The sequence below is a fragment of the Aotus nancymaae genome, unplaced genomic scaffold (assembly GCF_030222135.1).
Source record: "Aotus nancymaae isolate 86718 unplaced genomic scaffold, 86718_ANA_hifiasm-v0.15.2.pri h1tg000003l, whole genome shotgun sequence".
In the NCBI taxonomy this organism is placed as follows: domain Eukaryota; kingdom Metazoa; phylum Chordata; class Mammalia; order Primates; family Aotidae; genus Aotus; species Aotus nancymaae.
The window spans coordinates 31417745-31444217 of record NW_026988414.1 but is presented as its reverse complement, the minus strand read 5'-3'; the positions used below and the strand labels follow the sequence as shown (position 1 = coordinate 31444217).

At 37.4% G+C, this 26473-nt stretch overlaps 1 protein-coding gene across 2 annotated transcripts in view; it reads left to right on the top strand.

Annotated features, from left to right (window-relative positions):
• The window catches only part of INVS (inversin), a 188056-nt gene that overhangs the window by 89760 nt on the left and 71823 nt on the right, over positions 1–26473 (top strand). For both annotated transcript variants that reach the window (XM_012437549.2, XM_021674241.2), the window contains exons 4-5: positions 14088–14261; positions 18642–18809. In XM_012437549.2, the coding sequence (XP_012292972.2) occupies positions 14088–14261; positions 18642–18809 (342 nt within the window). The remainder of the gene's footprint in view (positions 1–14087; positions 14262–18641; positions 18810–26473) is intronic.

Sequence of the window (26473 nt, the reverse complement as noted above, 5' to 3'; positions counted from 1 at the left end):
TCTTGTTAGCATCATTTGACCACTCACACCTGAGTTGGTTATTATGATGGTGGCTACCCACTAATTTTTGTATTTTTAGTAGAAACTAAAATTTTGCCATGTTGGCCAGGCCAATCTCGAACTCCTGACCTCAGGTGATTCACCCACCTCTGCCTCCCAGAGTGCTGGGATTACAGATGTGAGCCACTCTGCACAGATGCACAAGTTATTTTTAGAACCATTGCTTACTTAAGATATAAAATTAGATGTATAGTTTGATGAAAACTATAAAAATCCCCCCACATGTTAAACAAAAAAGCTCAAAAAGAATAGAGGAATTTTCACAGAAATGCTAGCAGAGCTTGTGTTAGGCTTAAGGTAATAGAATTGTTGATAATCTTTTTTCTTACTTTATTTTCCCAATTTTTAATAGTTTTCCAAAATTTTCAATATATATAAAATGTAGAATTAATAATTTTTGAATGGCTTTCTAAAATGTACGTTTGTTATTTCCATTTGGTCCACAAAGGGCTTCTTCACTTCAGCCACTAAGCTGTAGCATTATGCTTTCGACTCAGTTGCTTCTCTTAGTTTCAAATAAAAAGGTCTAGAATGGTGGCAGACAGATAAGGAGCAGTATAGAATTCAGGGATTGATTGATTTGCAGATAGAGGTATGTTTTGCTATAATTTTTAAAAGATGGCTAAATTTGAGACTAGAAGATACAGGTTTGAATTCAAGCATCACCACTGTGAGAATTTAGACTACCATTTTGAAATGGATAATAGTTACCAATTCAGATTGCTAGTTATGCTCAGCATTGGATTAAACCCTTTAATGCATGGCCTGAATGAGGTTCATTAAAGGTTTTTTAGTATAATTGAATTTACTTATACATTTGTCTGTGTATTTGTCTTTTTCTACCATCTAAGAAATCCCATCCATAGTGTGGAACTGAAGTAGAGAAGGCAACAGATGGATTCAATCAGTTGTTTGAAATAGTTCCCCCAAAGGCACACGTCTTTGCAGAGTAGGTGAATTGATTTTTCTAAACTGCATGCTAGGATCAATAAAACTAAGGTACATTGTTGGAAAACTAAAGCTGGAGCCTACAAGACTTGGGGTGCTTCAAAGGAACCAGGTGTTAAACAAGATTTGTTGCATTTAGCTTCTGAGTTTAATATTAAAATGTGATGTTTTAATAACTTTGCTTGCAGTGTAACTGAGAAGGCTGGTCAGGATCAGTAAGGAGAACAGGCTGCACAGATTATCATGGACATCAAACAATGAGAACATTAGGAGCAAATGAAAGTTATTTCATTTACAGAGACTACTTTTATGATGAGAGGAGAGCAATGATGTTATCTGAGAAAGAAACCAATATTTGTTGAGTACTCGCTGTGCACTGGTCACTTTTTTTTCTTTTTTGCCAATGGGAAATCTGAGGCTTTGAGAAGTAACTTGCTCACAGTTATTAATAATATAGCCAATGAAGTACCTAAATCTGACTGGTTCCCAGATCCATTCTCATTTAATTACACCACACTGCCTCCCCATGGGGTAGCATTTCTGGATCCCCTAAAGCGAACATCAGTATGCTAGGAAAATGAATTACTTGTACAGTATTGGAAAAAAGGAAATGGATGTAAAAACTATTACCCTGTGGTTAAGGAAAATAAAAATTATTAGAATTTAAGTCATTGTTGAGTCAGAATAAAAAACATTAAGTTTTGAAGTAGCTATAGAGAGTGGGTCTTCTGCCTTTTAGAATCATGGAGTCAAAGAACATTAAGCTGAGTGGGCTTTAGATCATAATTCACCCTCTTCATTTTTCATGTGGGAGGAAATGGAGGCTAGGAAAAATTCAGTGATTTGCCTTTGGGTGTGGGGGTGATCTGGCTGAGACTTCTCTCATGTCACTCCCTTACTTAAATCCTTCAGTATTGCTTCAGAAGACTGAAAGGAAAAGCCCAAACTCCTTCACCCTGTACTTTTCATCAAGTTCTTGCTTATCTTTTTGGCTTCAGTGTCCTGTGTTCCCAGTTCTACTCTAGCTTCAGACATACTGTGTATTTAAAGCTTTCATTCTAGTCACCTCTTCCTCATCTTCCACACACAATGCCCTTGCACATTCAGCTTCCTTCCTACTTTAAGCTAGCTTAATTGCATACATTTTCAACATGCAGCTCAGGCACTGTTTTCTCCAAGAAGCTTCTACTGACCCCTCAAGTCTGGGTTAGGTGCCCCTCTACAGAGTTCTTACTGCCATGTGTCCTTACCTCTATCATAGAACTGCTCTCATTGTATGACAGCAGTGAATAGCATTGCATATGGTATCACTTTCTATTATGGTCAAAGTCAGGGATAGTGTGAGAGTTATTGGAGCACGTAAGAAGTGGATCCAAGAGATGTGATATACACAACTTCCTAATGTTGACTTTAGAATATCCATATAGGAGGAGCTTATGGGACAAATTGATTGGAAGGGGTGCGAGTAAGAGTTGAAGCTGTCTTTATATAGCACTTTACATAAAATTCAGAAAATATTTATTGTCCTCCATATCAAAGAAATGGGCAGCAGGAACAAGATGGAGACATCGAGGAGTGCCAAAGTGTTAGTGATCCTAAGATCCTGTTCAACTGCCATCTCTTTCATGAAGTCATTCTGTTCTAACCCCTTCCCCTCTTCACAAGTACATCTTGGGGAAGTCACAGGGATGACTTTTAAGTACATCCTCTATCCTCTGTCTCTGTGGTCGGTTTCTGTATCCTTTTTATGCATTTACCCTTCCCTGCTTATAATATTGCATTGCATACAAGTGCACATCTGTATAAAGTTTCCCAACCCTTAGCATAGAGTCTGATACAGATTCATTATATCAAAAATAACCATTGAATGTTGAATTAATGGTTGAATTAGGTCAGTGCTTCTCAATCCCGACTGCATTTTTTAATCACCTACCGAGAATTTAAGAAATATGAACTCCAAAGTCCCAGAAATTCTGGTTTGGTTGATCTAGGATGGGAGCAGACTTTTTTTAATGCTCCTGAGGATTGAGAATTCCTAGATTAGGTTCTTTGTTTCAATATTAGTTCTCAAAGTGTAGAATTCTAGACCAGCAGCACCAGCACCTCCCAGAAACTTGCTACAAATGCAGATTCTTGGTCCCCACAGCAGACCTAGTGAATGAGAAACCCTGGGCGAGGGTCTTCTCAATCTGTGTTTTCAAGCTCTCCAGGTGATTTTGATGCATGCTAGAGTTTGAGAACTGCTGCTTTTGCTAGAGTTTAAGACCAAAAAAAAAAAACAAAAAACAACTGTTGTCCTTAAATAAAATACCAACTGTGAGAAACCAAATATACTTTATAATCATCCCAAAAGGTTGTACCAATTTAAAGCACCACTCTAAATAAATGAGAGTATCTCACAAGCACAACAGAATTATCCTTGTGGAAATACACATCCCAGCATTTTATAACTTTTTTCTATATTTATTTTTTGTTAGTTTCCTATATATAAAAGATTCTTCGCTGAAGGGATTAATTTTCATAATAATCTAAATAAAATAGGCTATCTTAGGAAGAATACATGAAAAATCTGGCATCGAGTAAGGAAGCCTCAGAATCAAGAATACCTTTTCATAGTTTCCTCTCACAGAGAAAAGCCTTTTTTTTGACAGCAACATTTTCTCCTTTCATTTGTGCTATTTGACTATGTGCCACTTGATAGCTCTGTCTATTCCTATGGAAACCAAGTTAGTGGATGGAGCCAAGGCTTGGAGAAGGCATTGGGGAGAAATATTAGAAGAGTTCAGCCACAGAGCAACTAAAGATGTTGCCTTTCCCTCAGTCAAATCCTCTTTGAGAGCCAGAACCTATTTCAAGCCAGAGAGATGTTCTTGGCTGATGTATTGTCTAGCTGCTCCGCCAGATGGATGAACATCTTAAACTTGGAAAATAGCAAATAAAGCTCCTATTCTGTCTTTGGAGCACATTCTTAGCCTTTGCTTAGAGAATTGTCAAATAACTAAAAAATATAATTTTAAAGATTTGCTTAAGATGGCAGGTTAGTGATGTGGTTCTCATCATATTTGTTAAATAAATAGAAATTTTAGCAATAAAGCACAGAATTAAGCCTTGACAATCAGAAGTTTAAGGAAAGAGGAAGAATGTTGGTCACTGGAGAAAGCAATGCAGATTTAATTTCATTTCTGTAGTTCAGTGAATTTATGTCTTTCATGACTTGATTTTTGTAACTCTTTGCTTCCCTATAAAATCACTTTAAAGACTAAGAAGCCAGAGTACAAACAGACATCTAAATCAACTGAGATAAGAAAATTATCTAAGCATATAAGAAGGCACTCTCCTTTCTAATCCGTTTTTACTCCACATTTTGTATGGCAGTGGTATCTAACTCATGACCACATTGTACTGAGCTGTTTATGTGGATATTTATATTATGTTTATATTTCAAGAAGGGTGCAGAGATTCATATTTCCAGTTTATATACTTTGATTTATGTTAGAAAATTAATGTCTTCTGAGAAAACAGTTGTGGCATCTATTAATATAAATGCCTCGTAAATCTGTATCTTGAATCTAGCCATCTCTTCTAATCTTCAGATCTATATATATCCACCCCACCCCTGCCACCTTTTCTTTTTGCTAGACCTCTCTGCATAGATTCCCTTCAGGTGCCTCAAACTCCACTTTAGAAAAAAACCAGAACTCAAAGGTTTTCATCCCTCACCCTATTTTTCCTTCCATCTCTTCGGTTGTTGACAACACCTTCATCTGGTAGTCATTCAGGAATCTTCTTATGTATTTCACTGATCTATTCCCTTATTTCTATTTAGCTCTGAACACTTCTATTGTGGATTGCTGTAATAACCCCCTTACTGCTCTGCTCGCCTAAAGATTTGTTCCCCTCAAATCAGTGCTTCACACAACTTCCAGTGTCTTTTCTAAAAACACAAATCCAGCCATGTAATTTCCTCCTCTAGTCTTCCCTGTTCCCTTAGTCTGCTTGGGCTTCTATAACAAAAATACTTTACACTGGATGGCTGGAACAACAAACATTTATTTTTCGCAGTTCTGGAGGCTGCAGAGTCCAAGATCAAGGCACCAGCAGATTCAGTTTCTGGCAAGGGCCTGCTTTCTGGTTCATAGACAGCTGTTTCTTGCTGTGTCCTCACATGGTAGAAGGGAGTGAAAGAGCTCTCTTTTTAGGAGTAACTAATCCCATGTATGAGCTCTACCCTCATGATGTAATCATCTTCCAAATGTCTGGTATCCTAATACCATCTCATTGGCAGTTAGAATTTCAACACATGAGTTGCTGGGGTTGGGGGTTGGGGGTCATATACTCAGTCTATAGCACTCCTTTTTACCAATATGATAAACTTTAGGCTCCTTATCATAGCGTATTAGACTACCCATTTTATAACCCCTGCTCACCTCTCTGATCTTATTTTGTACTTCTTCTTACAGTGCATTTCATTTTCTTTCCTCTCTCTCTCTCTGTCTCTTTTTAAATTAAGGACAGGGTGTCACTATGTTGCTCAGACTGGTTTCTAACTCCTGGGCTCAAGCAATCTGCCCACCTCAGCCTCCCAAAGTGCTGAGATACAGGCATGAGCTGCCATGCCTGGCCCTTATAATGCATTTCATATTACAATGATACTTAATTATTTGCAGAGTTGGAGATGTGATTTTTACCCTAAGTATCAGCTAGGAAGTTAAGTTAGTCTGTTACTGTTTCATGCATGCTGACAATAGATATGAGACTCCAAGGTCAGAGACAAAGTAGTTTATTACTCACAACACATCATAAAGAATGAGCACCACCCATATTCTTCCCTTGCATTTAATTAAATTGCATTTAATTTAACCCTATTTACAAGGTAATAAGTTAGCTGCAGATGCTGGCAGAAGACCCAAGACTCATCAGAGACAAAAAAAACTTTATTACTGATGGCCTAGCTAAGGAGCATGAGTACTTACCTGTTGGTATCAGTTTCCGTTGCCTTCAAGAATCATGGGGGCAATATAGAGGACTCAGATGGGCACAGCACACAGTGGGTTTGCATGACATCTGAAGAGTGCTAAATTTTGGGAATCTCCAGCTTTTAGTAAGTAGAGTAGTAAGCAAGCCTGCTTCTTTGCCCCAGTGGGTGACACTACCTCATCACTCAAGATTGTTCACTGCAAACCTCACTCTGAGAAATGGTCCGAGTAAAGGGGAGTCAAGCTTTTGCATTCTTGGCATACCCAGTAAGTACATTTAGGGACACTCAAGGCCCAGGGCAGGTTGCCTCTCCCAACACTATTGTGGTATTTCCAAAACTCATTTGTGTCTGCAACCACTCAGAAAATTTGATAGAATGAACTTACTGATATTTGTGGCCTAGATACTTCCTAGAGATAGTGATTCTTTTCAAAAATTAATACAGTAAATGCCTTGAGAGTTTATAAATATATAATTATATAGCTATCATTAGAATTAATAATAACAAATCATGTTTCTATTTTTCCATTTCAATTTTAAGTAATGTATTTTGGGTATATAATATAGTTAGGATTTAGAATGAACTATGACAGAGTACCTGCTTAACATTTGTGTGTGCTATTATAAATATAGTTATATTCCCAGGCCAAAATTATATACCAATTTATAAATGAACAAAAAACTATAGTGAACATTTGTATATATAGTGAGCTATCGTTTTTCTTCCCAGGTACAGTGACAAAAAATATAAGCACTGGGGACACAGAACAAGAATGCAAAGAAATTAATTGGAAAACATGTAGGTCCCAAAGTATTGGTTTTGGGAAAACATCTGCCTTCTTCAGTACTCTAGTGGGGAGAGAGGGCCGCTCTAGGCAGTTTTGCCAAGACTTGGGCATTGAAGTCTGTTAAAGTAATTGCCTCAGCTGAAGAAGTAGCAAATCACAAAGGCCCTAGGGAGACAGATAGAAAATATGGTAGCCATTTTATGAAGAAAGGTAGAGGTGGGATCCAGAATATTTTGAGGATCAGCTGCCAATTGTCTAGAAGTTAGTAATAAAGACACTTACTGGGAACAAATAGCAGTCTTGTAGAATACTATTTCAGAACAGGGTTCAAGAAGATGCCTCCTTTCTTTCACTGAGTGATTAAAAGGTGGTCATATTTGTGCAAAAGACAAGAAAATTCTGAGAATGTTGGAATATTCATTGCCTCCTTATGAGGCTACAGCTTTAGAGGAAGCTGTTTGTCTAGAGAAATGGCAGAAGCAGGACACAATCCAAGCCTCAGGTCAGGAAGTTACTCACTAGTTCACTGACAATAATTGTAACATCCCTAATATCACTGGAGACAGGGCTCCAGGAGATCCTTATAAGACCAGATTGTTATAATGGACTAGGAGCTGGGTAGAAGACTCTCTATGGGTGAACAAGGAGAAAAAAGGAAAACAAAGCAAACATATGAAAAGCAAAAATGAACCTGCAGACAAAAATTTCAAAATATTTGAAGAAATCTGATGCTAACAAAGCTAACAATATTATCATTTACATTGTGAATTCATTCCTAGTGGAAGAGCATAAACAAAGCAGAAAGATAAGCCACACAAAGAGAGAAGATATTTGTAAAACTAACCAAGAATTAGTATCCAGAATACATAAAGAACTCCTATAGATCAGTAGGAAAAAAAAATAGCCAAGTTCAGAAATGAGTAAACAACACAAAATGGCTATTTACAAAAGATACAAATATCCAACAAACATATAAAAACCTTCCACCTCAATTTGGGAAATGCAAATTAAAACACCACTGTAAGCCAGACACAGTGGTGCATGCCTGTAGCCCCAGCTACTTGAGAGGCTGAGGTGGAAGAATTGCTTGAGCCCAGGAGTTGAGTAGAGCCTGTGCAAGCTATAGCAAGACCCCTTTTATTAAAAAACAAAACAAAAAAACTATAACCATCAGATAGGCAAAATTAGCAAGTATGACAAAAGCAAGTGTGGTAAGGATGTGGAGAAACAGGAACTTATTCATTACTGGTATGAATGTTAACTTGGAGTGGCTATTTTAGAGAGCAATTTCAACCCAGAAGTTTCAGAAATTCTTACGTACTTAGCAGGAGATATGTATGACAATATTCATTACAATATTGTTTGTAATTGTGAAAAATGAGAAACATGCTAAATATTCCTCTCGAGAAGAATAAATATTTTCATATGACAGCATACTCATTCCAGTGAAAATGTATGAACTCAAGCAACTTGAATAAATCTAAAAAATACTGCTTTGAGTAAAAAATGGCACATGATTTATACAGGATCATTTATACAAAGATTGAAAACATGTAAAACAATACTGTGTCCTTTATGGATATATATGTGTTTGTATGAAATAGAAGTATAGAAACATTCATTTGAATGATAAACACCCAATTCAGGATAGTAGTCTACAAAGAGGGAGAGAAGGTAATGGAATTGGGGACACAAAGGAAATATTAACTGTATCTGTTAGGTTTTATTACTTAAAAATGAAAAATCTAAAGCAAAATATCAAAATATTCTGCTCAAAATCTTTATATCATTGTTATTACAATTAAATAACTATATACTTTTTTAAAAAAAGGAGTTCATCCTAAGAGAACTGGACAGACACAAATATAAAGTTAAAATTCACATTTGGGGCTGATGTTTGCCAGATTCATTTCAAGTGCTGTTCTCTGGGTCAGAGAACATTTCATTCTCTTTCACCCTTTTCATACATTTGGAGAAAATCTAAGTGTCATAATCTTTATGTGACAGACAAAAGAAGCTCTTGCTTTTAATTACAGGAATATTTAGATGAGAATTATGACCACCTAATGAAAAACAAAAAACAATTTATTTTCTGTTTCAAAGATATTGGGAAATGTTTTCACATTTCAGAGGTATGATGGACCTGATTGTAGCAGAGTAATGTCCTTTTAAATGATCAAATCGAGACCTTCCTGTAACTTCAGCTCCCTTACTTCTGCTCACCTACCATCAGAGTTTTCTTAAGCATATATATTCTTTTGATCAATTATCTCCTTCACTCTTATACTATTTCCTACCCACTCAAAGATTATAAAAGCAGACCCTAAAACAAACAGTCCTTACAACAGGATCAGTTTCTGTATAGCTCTAACAGGTTATATTAAATGATTAACTTCCAGGCCAGGTGCAGTGGCTCACACCTGTAATCCCAGCACTTTGGGAGGCTGAGGCAGGCGGATCACTTGAGGTCAGGAGTTCAAGACCAGCCTGGCCAACATGGCGAAATGCTAAATTAACCAGGCATAGTGGCAGGCACCTGTAATCTCAGCTATTCAGGAGACTGAGGCAGGAGAACTGCTTGAACCATGGAGGCAGAAGTTGCAGTGAGCTGAGATTGTGCCACTGCACTCCAGCTGAGCAACAGAGTGAAACTGTCTCAAAAAAAAAAAAAAAGAAGTACCTGTAGTCTCAGCTACTCAGGAAGCTGAGGCAGGAGAATCACTTGAACCCCAGGAGGCAGAGGCTGCCATGAGTTAAGATTGCGCCACTGCACTCCAGCCTGGGCGACAGAGCAAATCTCTGTCTCAAAAACAAACAAACAAAAAATAGATAAACTTCCAAATCCTCCAACAAGTATTTGCATTATAAGAATATTCTTGAAAACATAAGAAGTCCTTAGTACGAAAAATATTGAGGAAGTGTTTAGACTTTCTATAATGAGAAGGTTTTACAGGAAGCAAAGTGGCCTATAACATGGGTCCTTGGGATCACACAACCTTCAGGAGGTTGTCAAATTAGCTTGCTGCCTCAAACTAGTATCTTCCCCATTCCACTGACACTAGAAATATTCTCCTGATTTTAGCAATTAAAGTTCTTTGTCCCTTCTGCACATTCCCAAAGATTGATTTTGCATACAATGGGCAATTTTTTTTTTTTTTTTGAGACAGGATCATCTCTGATACCCAGGCTAGGGCGCAGTGGCATGATCATGGCTCACTGCAGCTTTGACCTCCTGGGCTTACTTGATCCTCCCACCTTGTCCTCCCAAAATGCTGCGATTACAAGTGTGAGTCACTATGGCCATCCAGTTGCTTGTTTAGGAGAACAAGGAGGTTGGCCTTGGTCTAAGTAAATTATATTGTTTCTAGCCCAGCCTTCATAGATAATTTCTGACGGGTCTCTGTCATTTGAAATAGGAGATGCTGGACTTATCATATAGCTGACCCCTCCCCAGGGTACCTGCTAAATTCCTATTGCCTATCCCTTTGTTGGTCCTATTTCATCATTATCTATATGTGGAATATAGACATCTTTCTCAGTGTAAAAAAAAAAAAAAAAAAAAAAAATCCGAAAAACCACTACTGTAGTCTCCCATTATCCACAGTTTTGCTTTCTGTTATTTCATCTACTGTGGCCAACTATGGTCTAAAAATACTAAGGTATTTTGAGAGAGAGATCACATTCACGTAAATTTTATTACAGTATTTTGTTATACTTGTTCTATTTTATTATTACTTATTGTTAATCTTTTACTGTGCCTAATTTATAAATTAAACTTTATCATGGATATATATGTATAGGACAGAAACATGGCATATATAGTGTTTGATGCTGTCTGCAGTTGCAGATATTCACTGGGGATGTTGGAATGTATCCCCAGCAGAAAAAGAGGGACTGCTCTATTTAGAACATTCTAACTATTTTTATTTTTACCTTTTCCTAATCTTGGTTCTTAATCACTAGCTGAACTATGTATATTACAGTCAGATCTTTCTATCTGCATGCCCTCTATAATGGGCCATTCTTGGTTCTGTCTGACCATCTATGTTTTGTTGAATACTTCACAAAGGAAAACTATTTCTAATAATAGCAAACATCTACTGAGCATTTGCTTTGTGCACTGTTCTAAGAACTTTTACAAATATCATTGATCTCGTTTCATATGCATAATAATTTCAGGTACTATTTTTACCCCTGTTTTATAGATGAGAAAACAGAGGCACAGGAGAATAATTTAATCTGCGAAAATTTTCGATGATACTTCTGTGAGAAGCAAAGATGAAATTACATCAAAGAGCTTTGTAATAAGTAAAATGAAGTGCAAACACTGTACTGTTACCTGCTTCATAACAAGGCTCAATGAATGTTTGTTGAATGAATGAATGAGTAAATATCATTACTGGGATGTACTGTGTCTTGTGTAGGTAGAGTTCTCAGAATAATGTAAAGTGTAAATATGCCAAGCACTGTGTCTGTAACTCAGTAGTTACCCCCACCAACATATACTAGTTTCCTTCTTCTTCTTCCCTTTTCCTCTAATTTCACAATCAAAATGACTGTCCTGATTGACTATCTTTAAAAGGTCATGATGAATTATTCTGAAATATTTGAAATGTTATGTTCAGAAAGGTCAGACCTTATTTTTCAGTATGAAGTGTCACACAGATTTGTTTTTCTTGGGCACTTTTTCTATTTTCAAAGAAAAGATGGCAAGAAATTTAGAGCAGGGTGCCCTCTTGAGGAAATTTTAGCATCTTCCTTCTTAAAAACTGACATCGAATGAAATGAGAAGTCTAGATAAATGATGTACACTATTAATGAATCTCAGAAAAATGAAACATTAAAAACTAAGAATAACCAAATACCAGGTATTTGAGAACTAGTATTCTTAACTGTTATGATCTAATATAGCAACTGTAAATAAGAATTTTTATTATTTATTATTACTTTTATTTACTTTTTTTTTTTTTTTTTTTTGAGACAGAGTCTCACTCTGTCACCCAGGCTAGAGTGCAGTGGTGCAATCTCAGCTCACTGCAACCCCCACTTCCCAGTTTCAAGCAATTCTCATGCCTCAGCCTCTTGCGTAGCTGGGACCAAAGGCTTGCACCACCATGCCCAGGTAATTTTTTTTCTTTTTTTTTTCTTTTTTTTTTTTGTATTTTTAGTAGAGACAGGGTTTTGCCATATTGGCCAGCCTGGTCTCAAACTTCTGACTGAAAGTGATCTGCCCATCACCCAAAGTGCTGGAATTACAGGCATGGGCCACCACTCTGACCTTGTAAATAAGCATTTTTTAATAAAAACAAAAACTTCTAGAAGACATTTTATTTCTTCTTATTCACTCATTTCTTCAAGTAATATTTATTAGGCACCTACTCTGTGTCAGGAACTATGCTAAGCACAGGGATCAATAAAATATGGTCTCTGCCTTCATGGAGCTTACCCTTTGTGAGGGAGATCACACCGAAGAGAAACAAATATATATATGTAATTACAAACTGAGAAAAGTACTGTGAAGGAAATGAAAAGGTACTAGAATAAAGAATAACAAAATAAGTTCTATTTGGGGTCTTTAAGGGAAGCCTCGCTGAGAGGAATTATCCAGCAGAGTCCGTTGGCTTTTCCACCTATTCCAAGTCTTCCTGTCTAATATAGACCATCTACAGATCCTCTTCCCTAGCCATGGTCTTTCTTATCTCCTCTTATTTCTGCCTCATTGGTGGACTTAGTCAATCCTATCTCTGCCCCTGTGGGCAAGCAGTTAGGTCTCATTCATCCTTCTGCACCTCATTGTCACTCTAGTAATCCCTTTTGCCTTACAGCAGGGATGTCCAATCTTTTGGTTTCCCTGGGCCACATTGGAAAAAGAATTGTCTTGGGGCACAGATAAAATACACTAGCACTAACAATAACTGATCAGCTAAAAAAAGAAAAGTGCAAAAAAAATCTCATAATGTTTTAAGAAAGTTTATGAATTTTATTGGGCTACATTCAAAGCCTCCCTGGCCCGCATGCAGCCTGGGTGCCTCGGGTTAGACAAGCTTGCCATAGAGCCTCACATTCTTCACAGTGGCATCTGCTTGATTACAAAATATCTTCCTTACTAATATTGATAGTCCCTCATAGGAGAACATCAATACATTATCATGCTAAAGGGCCCATGTCTAACAAGGTTAAGGATAACAAATGGACAAATAATTCTGCCTACCGTTATCCTCTGAATAGGTGGAGATAAATAGGCATGAAGTAGGCCAAGAACTTGATCATGCAATACTGTTTGGTCACGTTGACCTTGAAATATCTGAGATACCAAGCACATAGATGCCTCCAACTGGAAGTAAAAATGAGAAACTAGATCTGAGAAAAGAGCCCAGAAGAACAATTTTTAGAGTCTTATTTTGTTCAAAGCGCCCATGTTACACAGACTTACTATGTAATGGTTGGCCTGACTCCTTAACACTCTTGCTGTGGCCCTTGTTCTTTCTTGAGGTAGGCTGATTCTACCAGACTGGAGGATTTAACTGACATGGAGAGTATCGCCTGCAAGTGGATGGGCCTACCATGACTTCTGAGTTGGCATTTAGGTGACCATTTGAGTCTGGGATCCAAACTGAATAAGCTGCCTCTACCTTAGTTGTACCCATAAATAGCTCTCTTTAAAATAACTAATCATCCCTTCCTTATTAACCAGAGGGCCCTGAATGAAACATTTAACTTCTTTGAATTTCAGTTTCCTCACCTGTAAATTGGGATTTAACATATCTGCTTATTTTACATTATTACACTTTGAGTATAAATAATAGGTACTATATTGGTCAGAATGTGCCAAAAGTAGTACACCTACACATTGCTGCTGTTAGGTAGCATTTTGGAAAATATACCAAACACAGTAAAATATACAAACTTCTTTGACTCAGTAGTTCGGTTCCTGATCATTTATTTAGTCTTATGAAAAAATTAAGAAAAAAAATGTAAAAAAAATGTACATCAAAGCATTTTCTACAAAAGAAAATATTAGAAACATTCTATATATCTAACAATAATAGACTGTTTAAATAAAATATGTTGCTTTTATTTGCCATTAACTATTGACCAACCACTATGTAAATTATTTTCATGTAGAAGGTTCTTGGAAAGAAACATGAAAAATGAAAAAAGAAAATAATTGATGTCTCAGTATAGTGGAATTATAAATATATTTATTTATCAATTTCTCTGAATGTTATTACTCTAGGAGAATAATTAACATACTTAAAAATTTTTTTGACCCCATAGTAAATTTTTTTTAATCATCTCTTTTTTTTTATTTAGGGAAATTATCGTTTCATGAAACTCTTACTTACACGCAGAGCAAACTGGATGCAAAAGGATCTAGAAGAGATGACTCCTTTGCACTTGACCACTCGGCACAAGAGCCCTAAGTGTTTAGCACTTCTGCTGAAGTTTATGGCACCTGGAGAAGTGGATACACAGGATAAAAACAAGGTAATGGATAGTCAAAATCAAGACTAATAAGACCAGAAAGCAAATGTTTCCTTTTATGATGTGAAATTTCAAGAAAGAAGACCTAAATTACCACCTATATACATGATAGAACGATTCCAAATCTCCATACATTCCCAGGGAAGTATTTCACTTAAATTCTGTCATTTTATCCTCTTGGCAACCATGTGTGTTAGGTAGTATCATCTGCTTTATACAGATGGAAAAACTGAAGCTCAGGAAGATTAACATTTTGCCCAAGATGCAAATGGAAGAACTAGAATTCAAATTCACTTCTGTCAGCCGGGCGAGGTGGCTCATACCTGTAATCCCAGCACTTTGGGAGGCGGCGGTGGGCGGATCACCTGAAGTCAGGAGTTCAAGGCCAGCCTGGCCAACATGGTGAAACCTATCTCTATAAAAACTACAAAAATTAGCCAGGTGTGGTGGCATGCACCTGTAATCCCAGCTACTGGAGAGGCTGAGGCAGAAGAATCACTTGAACCCGGGAGGCAGAGTTTGCAGTGAGCTGAGATCATGCCACTGCACTCCAGCCTGGGTGACAGAGTGAGACTCTGTCTCAAAAAAAAAAAAAAAATTCAGTCCTCTCTAACTCCAAAACCCAATATTTAACAGAGTCATAATAGTTACTATAGGAGGTTAGACTCGTGATGGCTAAGTGCCCATGGCAATGTCCTAAGTACATAGTAGTTTAGTGGCCTGGGCTTTGGTATCAGACCTCCTTTTGGTATCATTCTTCCAGAATCCACTACTTGTTCTGTGTCCTTGGACAAATTGCTTGACTCCTCTGTGCCTCAGTTTTTATATGTATGAAGAAAGGATAATATGATTACTGAAGATAAAATGAGATGATACATATAATTTGCTTAGCACAAAGCCCAGTGCATAGTATACTCTCAATAAATGTTAACTATGAAATAATTATTAGTTTTATTTCAGGTCTAACATCTGCTCTGTCATTTGTTACTAAGAATCGTTATCTTCCTAGCCCTTAAACTGTAATGTATTATACACACTAATCATTGTTTTGATTGATGCTCTGATGATTCTTTACAAGGAAAAAAATTTGGTGTTTAGTTAGACAAGTGCAGTAATACTCTTCTTTCCACCATGTACTTAGTCATAGAGTCTTGCTAACTCCAGTGCTCCTATATAATTACAACTTTTTTTTTTGAGATGGAGTCTTGCTCTGTCTCCCAGGCTAGAGTGCAGTGGTGTGATCTCAGCTCACTGCAACCTCCTCCTCCCAGGTTCAAGTGATTCTCCTGCCTCAGCCTCCTGAGTAGCTGGGATTATAGGCGCTTGCCACCTCACCTGGCTAACTTTTGTATTTTGTAGAGACAGGATTTCACCATCTTGGCCAGGTTGGTCTCAAACACCTGACCTCGTGATCCACCTGCCTCAGCCTCCCATAGTGCTGGGATTACAGGCATGAGCCACTGCGCCCAGCCTATAATTAAAACTCTTATGAATAAATCCCCTCAGTTTATGTTTAATAATTCTTTCATATTCATATTATTCTTTATGTAGTTTTCACATTTTCCTTAGTAGTCACCCAGAGTTCTGAGACCAACTTTAACTTTACAACTCCTGTACATTAACACTGTTCCTAATTCACAGCATTTGTAGTGCTAATACTTTACTGAAGAAAAGCACTTTGATCAATCCACGAAGATCAATTAATCACTTAAGAAGCTACAAATATCTTCAGGCTTTATAACGTATTCTCCAGTATATTCTAGAAACTTCCTGCTTGCTGTCCTCTGATATTGGAACTTTCTTCTGTTGTTGAACAGAGAGGGAAAAGTATCTAGTCAGACAGATAAAAAACAGATCTGCATAGTCCAGAAAGGCACAGAGAAGAAAACAAGACAAAAGGCAGGAGCAGTATTATTATTTTATATATGTAATGCTTATTTATTTTTACTTGCATGTTAACTAATTTCTTTGCTTTGCATTTTTTTGTATCAAAATTTTCCTTCTAAAGTTATTATTTTACGTCCTGAATATAGTTCTTAGACCCTCTCTCTTTTTTTTTTTTATATACTATAAGTTCTGGGATACATGTGCAAAACATGCAGGTTTGTTATATGGGTATACATGTGCCATGGTGGTTTGCTGCACCCATGAACCTGTCATCTACATTAGGTATTTCTCCTAATATTATCCCTCCCCTTGCCTCCCACCCCCCAACAGGCCCTGGTATGTGATGTTCCCCTCCCTGTGTTCATGTGATCATTTTTAACTTTTATCTGAAATAAAGTGTTAACATTGTTAAAATCAAAATGGAGTTGTTTGTGTTTCAAACAACAAAAACAAAAACTGACTGAGCCAGAGAAGGCCATGAAGAGAGGATTCTCGTGCTTGTTAGCCTGATTTAAAAAAAAAAAAAAAAAAAATCATAGACTGTGCAAAAGCCACAACCTTTCACAAAGGCCATCATAACCTTACAAAAAAATTACTTCTTCAAAGACATTTGCCCAGCAACTGCCTGACCAACCTTGCACTGGCATTATCTTTGTTATTGATCTTTGTAGCCAAGGATAATCATTTTAAAAGAATTATGTAATCCTCTTCATTTTTCTTTTAAAAACTTTTGTCTTCCTTTACTTGAGTACACATAGTTTACCTTGACACACATATTCCTATTGCAATGCCCTATTCCCAGATACCAAACAAACATTATTTTCTTTCTTTCTTTCTTTTTTTGAGACAGAGTCTTATTCTATTGCCCAGGCTGGAGAGCCAGTGGTATGATCTCAGCTCACTGAAACCTCCACTTCCCGGGTTCAAGCAAGTCTCATGCTTCAGCCTCCCAAGTAGCTGGGATTACAGACATGTGCCACCACGCCCAACTAATTTTTGTATTTTTAGTAGAGACGGGGTTTCACCATGTTGCCCAGGCTGATCTCGAACTCCTGACCTCAAGTGATCCACCTGCCTCGGTCTCCCAAAGGTCTGGGATTACAGGCATGAGCCACAGTGCCCGGCCAAACATTATTTTCTTTTAGAGAGACTCTCTATTGTTTAGGTTGACAAAAGCAAGTGCTGCTATCTTTTCAAAATATATCCTTTTGTCAATAACTGGGTCTAATAATTTATCCTGTAAAATTATAGCTAAAATGCTAAATTAAAATTTATCTTCTGATATATGGAATGAGTTCCAGATGCATTAATTTCCTATGCATGGATTTTTTTATGGATATTAAAATTCAGAACATCCTATCAAGTTCTTAAGGTGCTTGGTGATAACCAGATGTGCATTATCAAGATCATCACTTACTTTATTGATGGTTATTCATAAATAACTGGACCGCTTTCTCTTTCTCAGTGTTATCAGTACCAGATGAACTAAATAACTGTCATGACTAAGAGGTCAGATTCTGGAGTCAGACTGCCTGGGTTAAAATCTCAGTTCAGCCACTTACATTCCTGAGCAGATTACTTAAGTTCCATGTGCTATTATTTCCTCAGAAATCACATGCAAATTTGAAAACATACTTGTCTCCCAAAATAGTAAGATGACTACATGCAATTAAATAGACAATAGTCTCCCTTATTCAAAGGAAATATATTCCAACACCCCCAGTGGATACTTGAAACTACAGATAGTGCCAAACCCATTTCCCATCAATAGGAAGACATTTCTGTTCATGTCTTCCACCCACAAATTTAGTGCTTTCTCCATCTTAACTAAGCACTTATCAGGTACTGTGGCCATAATTTTTGCAGTTTGATGTACAACAGCAAAAGCAGCATGAATTTCTTCTTCCTTCTTCACAGTTTCACAGATAGATTTGTTTTCGTCATAGATCTTAACAAACTCAACAAACAATTTTATCTTTTTAAGTTGAGAGCTTTCACCTTTTCACTTAAAGGAAACACTTTATAGCTGCTCTTTGGCGTGTCTGAATCACCAGTATCAATAATTTTGAGCTTTGGAGCCATTAAGTAAGAGAAGGATGACTTAAACACAAGCACTCTGATTCTAATATCATGACAATGGATGGGATAACTGAGTTGGCTGCTAAGTGGCAGGAAGTGTCTGCAGTGGGGATATGCTGAACAAAGGAAGGATTTGTGTCCTAGGTAGGATAGCGTGGGATGAAGCACTATTTCATCATGCTACTCAGAATGGCACACAATTTAAAACTTACGAATTGTTTATTTCTGGAATGTTCTATTTAATATTTTTAGACTTCAGTTGAACACAGGGATCTGAAACCATGAAAAGTGAAACAAAGGATAAGGGGGATCTACTGTATAAAATTCTTATTACAGTGCCTGTCCCACAATAAAATCTTGGGGAAAGTTAGTTGTTGTTGTTACTGTTGTTATTTTGAAAACCTCTCAATTTTGCAGCAAACAGCTCTGCATTGGAGTGCCTACTACAATAACCCTGAGCATGTGAAGCTGCTCATCAAGCATGATTCTAACATTGGGATTCCTGATGTTGAAGGCAAGATCCCACTTCACTGGGCAGCCAACCATAAAGATCCAAGTGCTGTTCACACAGTCAGATGCATTCTGGTGAGTTGAATGGTACTGCTAGACCTGAATGGCCTTTTTAAGAAATGTTTTTATTATGTATTATTCAATATATACAAAAGCATACATGTGACATACAAGCAAATTATTAAGCAAAAGAATACAACAGACATGTGGACCCATCCCCCAAGAAATAGAACATTTTAATACTACTATTTAAGACCACATAGAGTCCCAATTTTTTTTTTTTTTAGGCGGAGTTTCGCTCTTGTTACCCAGGCTGGAGTGCAATGGCGCGATCTTGGCTCACTGCAACCTCTGCCTCCTGGGTTCAAGCAATTCTCCTGCCTCAGCCTCCCGAGTAGCCGGGACTACAGGCTGCACCACCATGCCCAGCTAATTTTTGTATTTTTAGTAAAGACGGGGTTTCACCATGTTGACCAGGATGGTCTTGGTCTCTTGACCTGGTGATCCACCTGCCTCGGCCTCCCAAAGTGCTAGGATTACAGGCGTAAGCCACCGTGCCCAGCCCCGAGTCCCAGTTTTTAAATGCATTCATTTCGCCTAAGCCATGCTCATTGCTGTATCCCAGCAACTACTCCCTAAATTTATTTCCTTACTTTGTTTCATACTTGTTTTTGTTAAAGTGAATAGATATAATTATCATTAAAATACATGTAAAATATAAATAATAATGAAACAACAAATACGCATGTACTCACTATCAAGTTTAAGAAAAAGTAAATTACCATTACCTTTGAAGTCCTCTGAGTGGAGTACCTCCCAGTCTCATTCTTTTCTCTCCTTTCACAGAGGCAACAACTGTCTTTAGTCTTGTGTTTATCATTCCACTGATTTTCATTACATTTATTTGTATCCCTAAACAATATATTGCTCAGTTTTTAATGTTTTTGAATTTAATATACAAGGAATTATATTGCATGTTTGTTTGGTTTTTTTTTTTTTGCAATACCTTTTTCTCCCTCAACCTTATGCTGGTGATTTTTTTTTTTTTTTTTTTTTTTTTGAGTTGGAGTCTCGCTCTGTTGCCAGGCTGGAGTGCAGTGGCGCAATCTTGGCTCACTGCAACCTCCGTCTTCTGGGTTTAAGCGATTCTCTTGACTCAGCCTCCCAAGTAGCTGTGACTATGGGCTTCCCAAAATGCTGAGATTACAGGCGTGAGCCACCGCACCCGGCCGCTGGTGATTTTATCTATGTTGCTCTGAGTAGCTATGATGTATTAATTCTTACTGCTATATAGGATTCCATCTTATGAATAAGCCACACATTATTTATTCTGTTACTGACAGATACTTTGACTGTTTCCAGTTTTTGGTTATTTACAAACACTGCTGCATTGACATTTTTGAACATATCTAGGATATATATTTAACTGGTTGTTGTAGGTGTATAGGAATTCAGTTGACCTTTGTGTTTATTGATTATATATCTAACCAATTTGCTAAATTCCTTATTTATTTTGAATATTTATCAGTAGATTCTTTGAGGTTTTCTAATCACTCTGTCCCAGCTTCTAACTTACATGCTATGAAAGTCCAATAGCTAGTCATATTTGTTTTTAATACACAAATTAAACTTTAAGGTATTATTTTTTTATCTTTTTTACAACCTCTGATACTAAAGTATTATTGTTTTGTGTATGCAGTGCTTATTTATTTTTACCTGCATGTTTTTTTTTGTTTTTTGTTTTTTTGGTTTTTTTTTTGAGGCAGAGTCTTGCTTTGTCGCCAGGCGCCAGGCTGGAGTGCAGTGGCACAATCTCGGCTCACTGCAACCTCCGCCTCCCGGGTTCAAGCAATTCTCCTGCCTCAGCCTCCCGAGTAGCTGGGGCTACAGTAGGCGCATGCCACCACACCCAGCTAATTTTTGTATTTTTAGTAGAGATGGGGTTTCACCATGTTGGCCAGGATGGTCTCGATCTCTTGACCTGGTGATCCGCCTGCCTTGGCCTCCCAAAGTGCTGGGATTACAGGCTTGAGCCACCGTGCCTGGCTTTACCTGCATGTTAACTAATTTCTTTGCTCTGCATGTTTTTGTATCTAAATTTTCCTTCTAAGGTTATTATTTTATGCCCTGAAATATAGTTCTTAGACTCTTTTATATATATATATAAAATATATATTATATATATATATATTTTATATATATATATAAAATATATATATATACTATAAGTTCTGGGATACATGTGCAAAACATGCAGGTTTGTTACATGGGTATACATGTGCCATGGTGGTTTGCTGAACCCATAAACCTGTCATCTACATTAAGTATTTCTCCTAATATTATCCCTCCCCTTGCCTCCCACCCCCCAACAGGCCCTGGTGTATGATGTTCCCCTCCCTGTGTTCATGTGCTCTCATTGTTCAACACCCACTTATGAGTGAGAACATGCAGTCTTTGGTTTTCTCTTCCTGTGTTAGTTTGCTGAGAATGATGGTTTCCAGCTTCATCCATGTCCCTGCAAAAAAAAAAAACTCATCCATTTTTATGGCTGTATAGTATTCTATGGTGTCTATGTGCCACATTTTTTTGTCTAGTCTATCACTGATGGGCATTTGGGTTGGTTCCAAGTCTTTGCTATTGTAAATAGTGCTGCAATAAACATACATGTTCATGTGTCTTTATAGTAGAATTATTTATAATTCTTTGGGTATATATCCAATAATGGGATTGCTGGGTCAAATGGTATTTCTGATTCTAGATCCTTGAGGAATCACCAAACTGTCTTCCATAATGGTTCAACTAATTTACACTCCCACCAGCAGTATAAAAGTGTTCCTATTTCTCCACATCCTTTCCAGCATTTGTTGTTTCCTGACTTTTTAATGATTGCCATTCTAACTGGCATAAGATGGTATCTCATTGTGGTTTTGATTTGCATTTCTCTAATGATCAGTGATGATGTGCTTTTTTTCATGTTTGTTGGCTACATAAATGTCTTCTTTTGAGAAGTGTCTGTTCATATCCTTTGTTCTCTTTTTAATGGGATTGTTTCTTTTTTTCTTGTTTATTTAAGTTCCTTGTAGATTCCAGATATTAGCCCTTTGTTGGATAGATTGCAAAAATTTTTTCCTATTCTGTAGGTTGCTTGTTCACTCTGATATAGTTTCTTTTGCTATACAGAAGCTCTTTAGTTTAATTAGATTCCATGTGTCTATTTTGGCTTTTGTTGCCATTGCTTTTGATGTTTTATTCATGAAGCCTTTGCCCATGCCTATGTCCTCCGTGGTATTGCCTAGGTTTTCTTCTAGCATTTTTATGGTTTTAGGTCTTACATTTAAGTCTTTCATCCATCTTGAGTTAATTTTTGTATAAGTTATAAGGAAGGGGTCAAGTTTCAGTTTTCTGCACAAAGCTAGCCAGTTTTCCCACCACCATTTATTTATTTATTTTTTATTATACTCTAAGTTCTGGGGTACATGTGCAGATCTCACAGGCTTGCCACATAGGTATACACATGCCATGGTGGTGGTTTGCTGCATCCATTGCCCCATCATCTACATTAGGTATTTCACCTAATGCTATACCTCCCCAATACTCCCACCCCCTGCTATTCCTCTGCTAGCCTCCCACCCCTCAGGCCCTGGTATGTGATGTTCCCCTCCCTGTGTCCATGTGTTCTCATTGTTCAACTCCCACTTATGAGTGAGAACATATGGTGTTTGGTTTTCTGTTCTTGTGTCACTTTACTGAGAATGATGGTTTCCAGTTTCATCCATGTCCCTGCAAAGGATACGAACTCATCCTTTTTTTATGGCTGCATAGTATTCCATGGTGCATATGTACCACATTTTCTTTATCCGTTCTATCATTGTTGGGCATTTGGGTTGGTTCCAAGTCTTTGCTCTTGTGAACAGTGCTGCAATAAACATACGCGTGCATGTGTCTTTATAATAGAATGATTTATGATCCTTTGGGTATCCAGTAATGGAATTGCTAGGTCAAGTGGTATCTTCTGTTTCTAGATCTTTGAAGAATCACCACATTGTCTTCCACAATTGTTGAATTAATTTACACTCCCACTAACAGTGTAAAAGCATTCCTTTTTCTCCACATCCTCTCCAGCATCTGTTGTCTACTGATTTTTAATGATCACCATTCTAACTGACATGAGGTGGTATCTCAATGTGGTTTTTATTTGCATTTCTCTAATGAGCAGTGATGATTAGCTTTTTTTTGTATGTTTGTTGGCTGCATAAATGTCTTCTTTTGAAAAGTGTCTGTTCATATCCTTTGCCACTTTTTGATGGGGTTTTTGTTGTTGTTGTTGTTGTTGTTTGAGATGGAATCTCACCCTGCTGCCCAGGCTGGAGTGCATTGGCACAATCTTGGCTCACTGCAACCTCCACCTTCCTGGTTCAAATGATTCTCCTGCCTCAGCCTCCTGAGTAACTGGGATTACAGGCACCCGACACCACACCCAGCTAATTTTTTTGTATTTTTAGTAGAGATGGAGTTTCACCATGTTGGTTGGCAAGGTTGGTCTTGAACTCCTGACCTCGTGATCCACCCTCCTCAGCCTCCCGAAGTTCTGGGATTACAGGCGTGAGCCACCACACCCGGTCGGGGTTTTTTTTTCTTATAAATTTGTTTAAGTTCTTCGTAGATTCTGGGTATTAGCCCTTTGTCAGATGGGTAGATTGCAAATTTTTTTTCCCATTCTGTTGGTTGCTGGTTCACTTAATTGATGGTTTCATTTGCTATGCAGAAGCTCTTAAGTTTAATTAGATCCCATTTGTCTATTTTGGCTTTCGTTGCCACTGCTTTTGGTGTTTTAGCCATGAAGTCCTTGCCCATGCCTATTTCCTGAATGGTATTGCCTAGGTTTTCCTCTAGAGTTTTTATGGTGTTAGGCCTCATGTTTAAATCTTTAATCATCTAGAGTTAATTTTTGTATAAGGTGTAAGGAAGGAATCCAGGTTGAGCTTTCTGCATATGGCTAGCCAGTTTTCCCAACACCATTTATTAAATAGAGAATCCTTTCCCCATTGCTTGTTTTTGTCAGGTTTGTCAAAATCAGATGGTTGTAGTTGTATGGCATTCTTTTTGAGGCCTCTATTCTGTTCCATTAGTCTATATCTCTGTTTTGGTACTAGTACTGTGCTGTTTTGATTACAGTAGCCTTATAATATAGTTTGAAGTCAGGTAGTGTGATGCCTCCAGCTTGGTTTTTTTGCTTAAAATTGTCTTGGCTATGTGGACTCTTTTTTGGTTCCATAGGAAGTTTGAGGTGTTTTTTTCCAATTCTGTGAAGAAAGTCATTGGTAGGTTGATGGGGATAGCGTTGAATCTATCAATTACTTTGGGCAGTATGGCCATTTTCACAATACTGATCCTTCCTAACCATGAGCATGGAATGTTTTTCCATCTGTTTGTGTCCTCTCTTATTTCCTTGAGCAGTGGTTTGTCGTTCTCCTTGAAGAGGTCCTTCACATCCCTTGTTAGTTGTATACCCAGGTATTTTATTCTCTTTGTAGCAATTGTGAATGTGAGTTTACTTTTGATTTTGCTCTCTGTTTGTCTACTATTGGTGTATAGGAATGCTTGCGATTTTTTGCACATTGATTTTGTATTATGAGACTTTGCTGAAGTTGCTTATCAGCTTAAGGAGATTTTGGGCTGAGACAATGGAGTTTTCTAAATATACAATCATGTTATCTGCAAACAGGAACAATTTGACGTCCTCTCTTCCTTTATTTCTTTCTCTTGCCTGATGGCCCTAGCCAGAACTTCCAATACTATGTTGAATAGGAATGCTGAGAGAGGGCATCCTTGTCTTGTGCCAGTTTTCAAAGGGAATGCTTCCAGTTTTTGCCCATTCATTATGATATTGGCTGTGGGTTTGTCATAAATAGCTCTTATTGTTTTGAGATATGATCCATTGATACCTACTTTATTGAGAATTTTTAGCATAAAGGGCTGTTGAATTTTGTTGAAGGTCTTCTCTGCATCTGTTGAGATAGTTGTGTGATTTTTGTCTTTGGTTCTGTTTATGTGATGGATTACATTTATAGATTTGTGGATGTTGAACCAGCCTTGCATCCCTGTGATGAAGTCGACTTGATCGTGATGGATAAGCTTTTTGATGTGCTGTTGGATTCGGTTTGCCAGTATTTTATTGAAGATTTTTGCATCAATATTCATCATGGATATTGGCCTGAAATTTTCGTTTTTAGTTGCACCTCTGCCAGGTTTTGGTATCAGGATGATGTTGGTCTCATAAAATGAGTTTTGGAGGATTCCTTCTTTTTGTATTGTTTGGAATAATTTCAGAAGGAATAGTACCAGCTCCTCTTTATACCTCTGGTAGAATTCAGCTGTGAACCCGTCTGGTCCTGGACTTTTTTTGGTTGGTAGGCTATTAACTGCTGCCTCAACTTCAGATATTATTAAGCTATTCAGGAATTCAGCTTCTTCCTGGTTTAGTCTTGGGAGGGTGTAAGTGTCCAGGAAATTATCTATTTCTTCTAGATTTCCTGGTTTACTTGCATAGAGGTGTTGGTAGTAATCTCTGATGATAGTTTGCATTTCTGTGGAATCAGTGGTGATATCCCCTTTATCATTTTTTATTGCATCTATTTGAATCTTCTCTCTTTTCTTTTTTATTAGTCTGGCTAGCAGTCTATTTTGTTGATCTTTTCAAAAAACCAGCTCCTGGATTTACTGATTTTTTGAAGGGTTTTTTGTGTCCCTATCTCCTTCAGTTCTGCTCTTATCTTAGTTATTTCTTGCCTTCTGCTGGCTTTTGAGTTTGTTTGATCTTGGTCCTCTAGTTCTTTTAATCATGACATGAGGGTGTCAATTTTATATCTTTTGTCACTTCTCTGGTGGGCATTTAGTGCTATAAATTTCCCTCTAGACACTGCTTTAAATGTGTCCCAGAGATTTTGGTACATTGTAATCTTTGTTCTCATTGGTTTTGAAGAATGTCTTTATTTCTGCCTTCATTTCATTATTTATCCAGTAGTCATTCAGGAGCAGGTTGTTTAGTTTCCATGTATTTGTGCTGTTTTGAGTGAGTTTCTTAATCCTGAGTTCTAATTTGATTGCACTGTGGTCTGAGAGACTGTTATGATTTCCGGTCTTTTGCATTTGCTGAGGAGTATTTTACTTCCAATTATGTGGTCAATTTAGAATAAGTGCAATGTTTCCACCACCATTTATTAAGTAGGGAATCCTTTCCTTATTGCTTGTTTTTGTCAGGTTTGTCAAAGATCAGATGGTTGTAGATGTGTGACGTTAATTCTGAGATCTCTGTTCTGTTCCATTGTTCTATATATCTGTTTTGGTACCAGTACCATGCTGTTTTGGTTACTGTAGCCTTGTAGTATAGTTTGAAGTCAGGTAGCGTGATGCCTCCAGCTTTGTTCTTTTTGCTTAGGATTGTCTTGGCCATACAGGCTCTTTTTTGTTTTCATATGAAATTTAAAGTAGCTTTTTCTAATTCTGTGAAGAAACTAAAATGATACCTTGATGGGAATAGCATTGAATCAGTATATTACTTTGGGCAGTATGGCCATTTTCATGATATTGATTCTTTCTATCCATGAGCCTGGAATGTTTTTCCATGTGTTTGTGTACTCTCTTATTTCCTTGAGCAGTGGTTCAAGGACATCCTTGAAGAGTTGTAAGTTGTATTCCTAGGTATTTTATTCTCTTTGTAGCAATTGTGAATGGGAGTT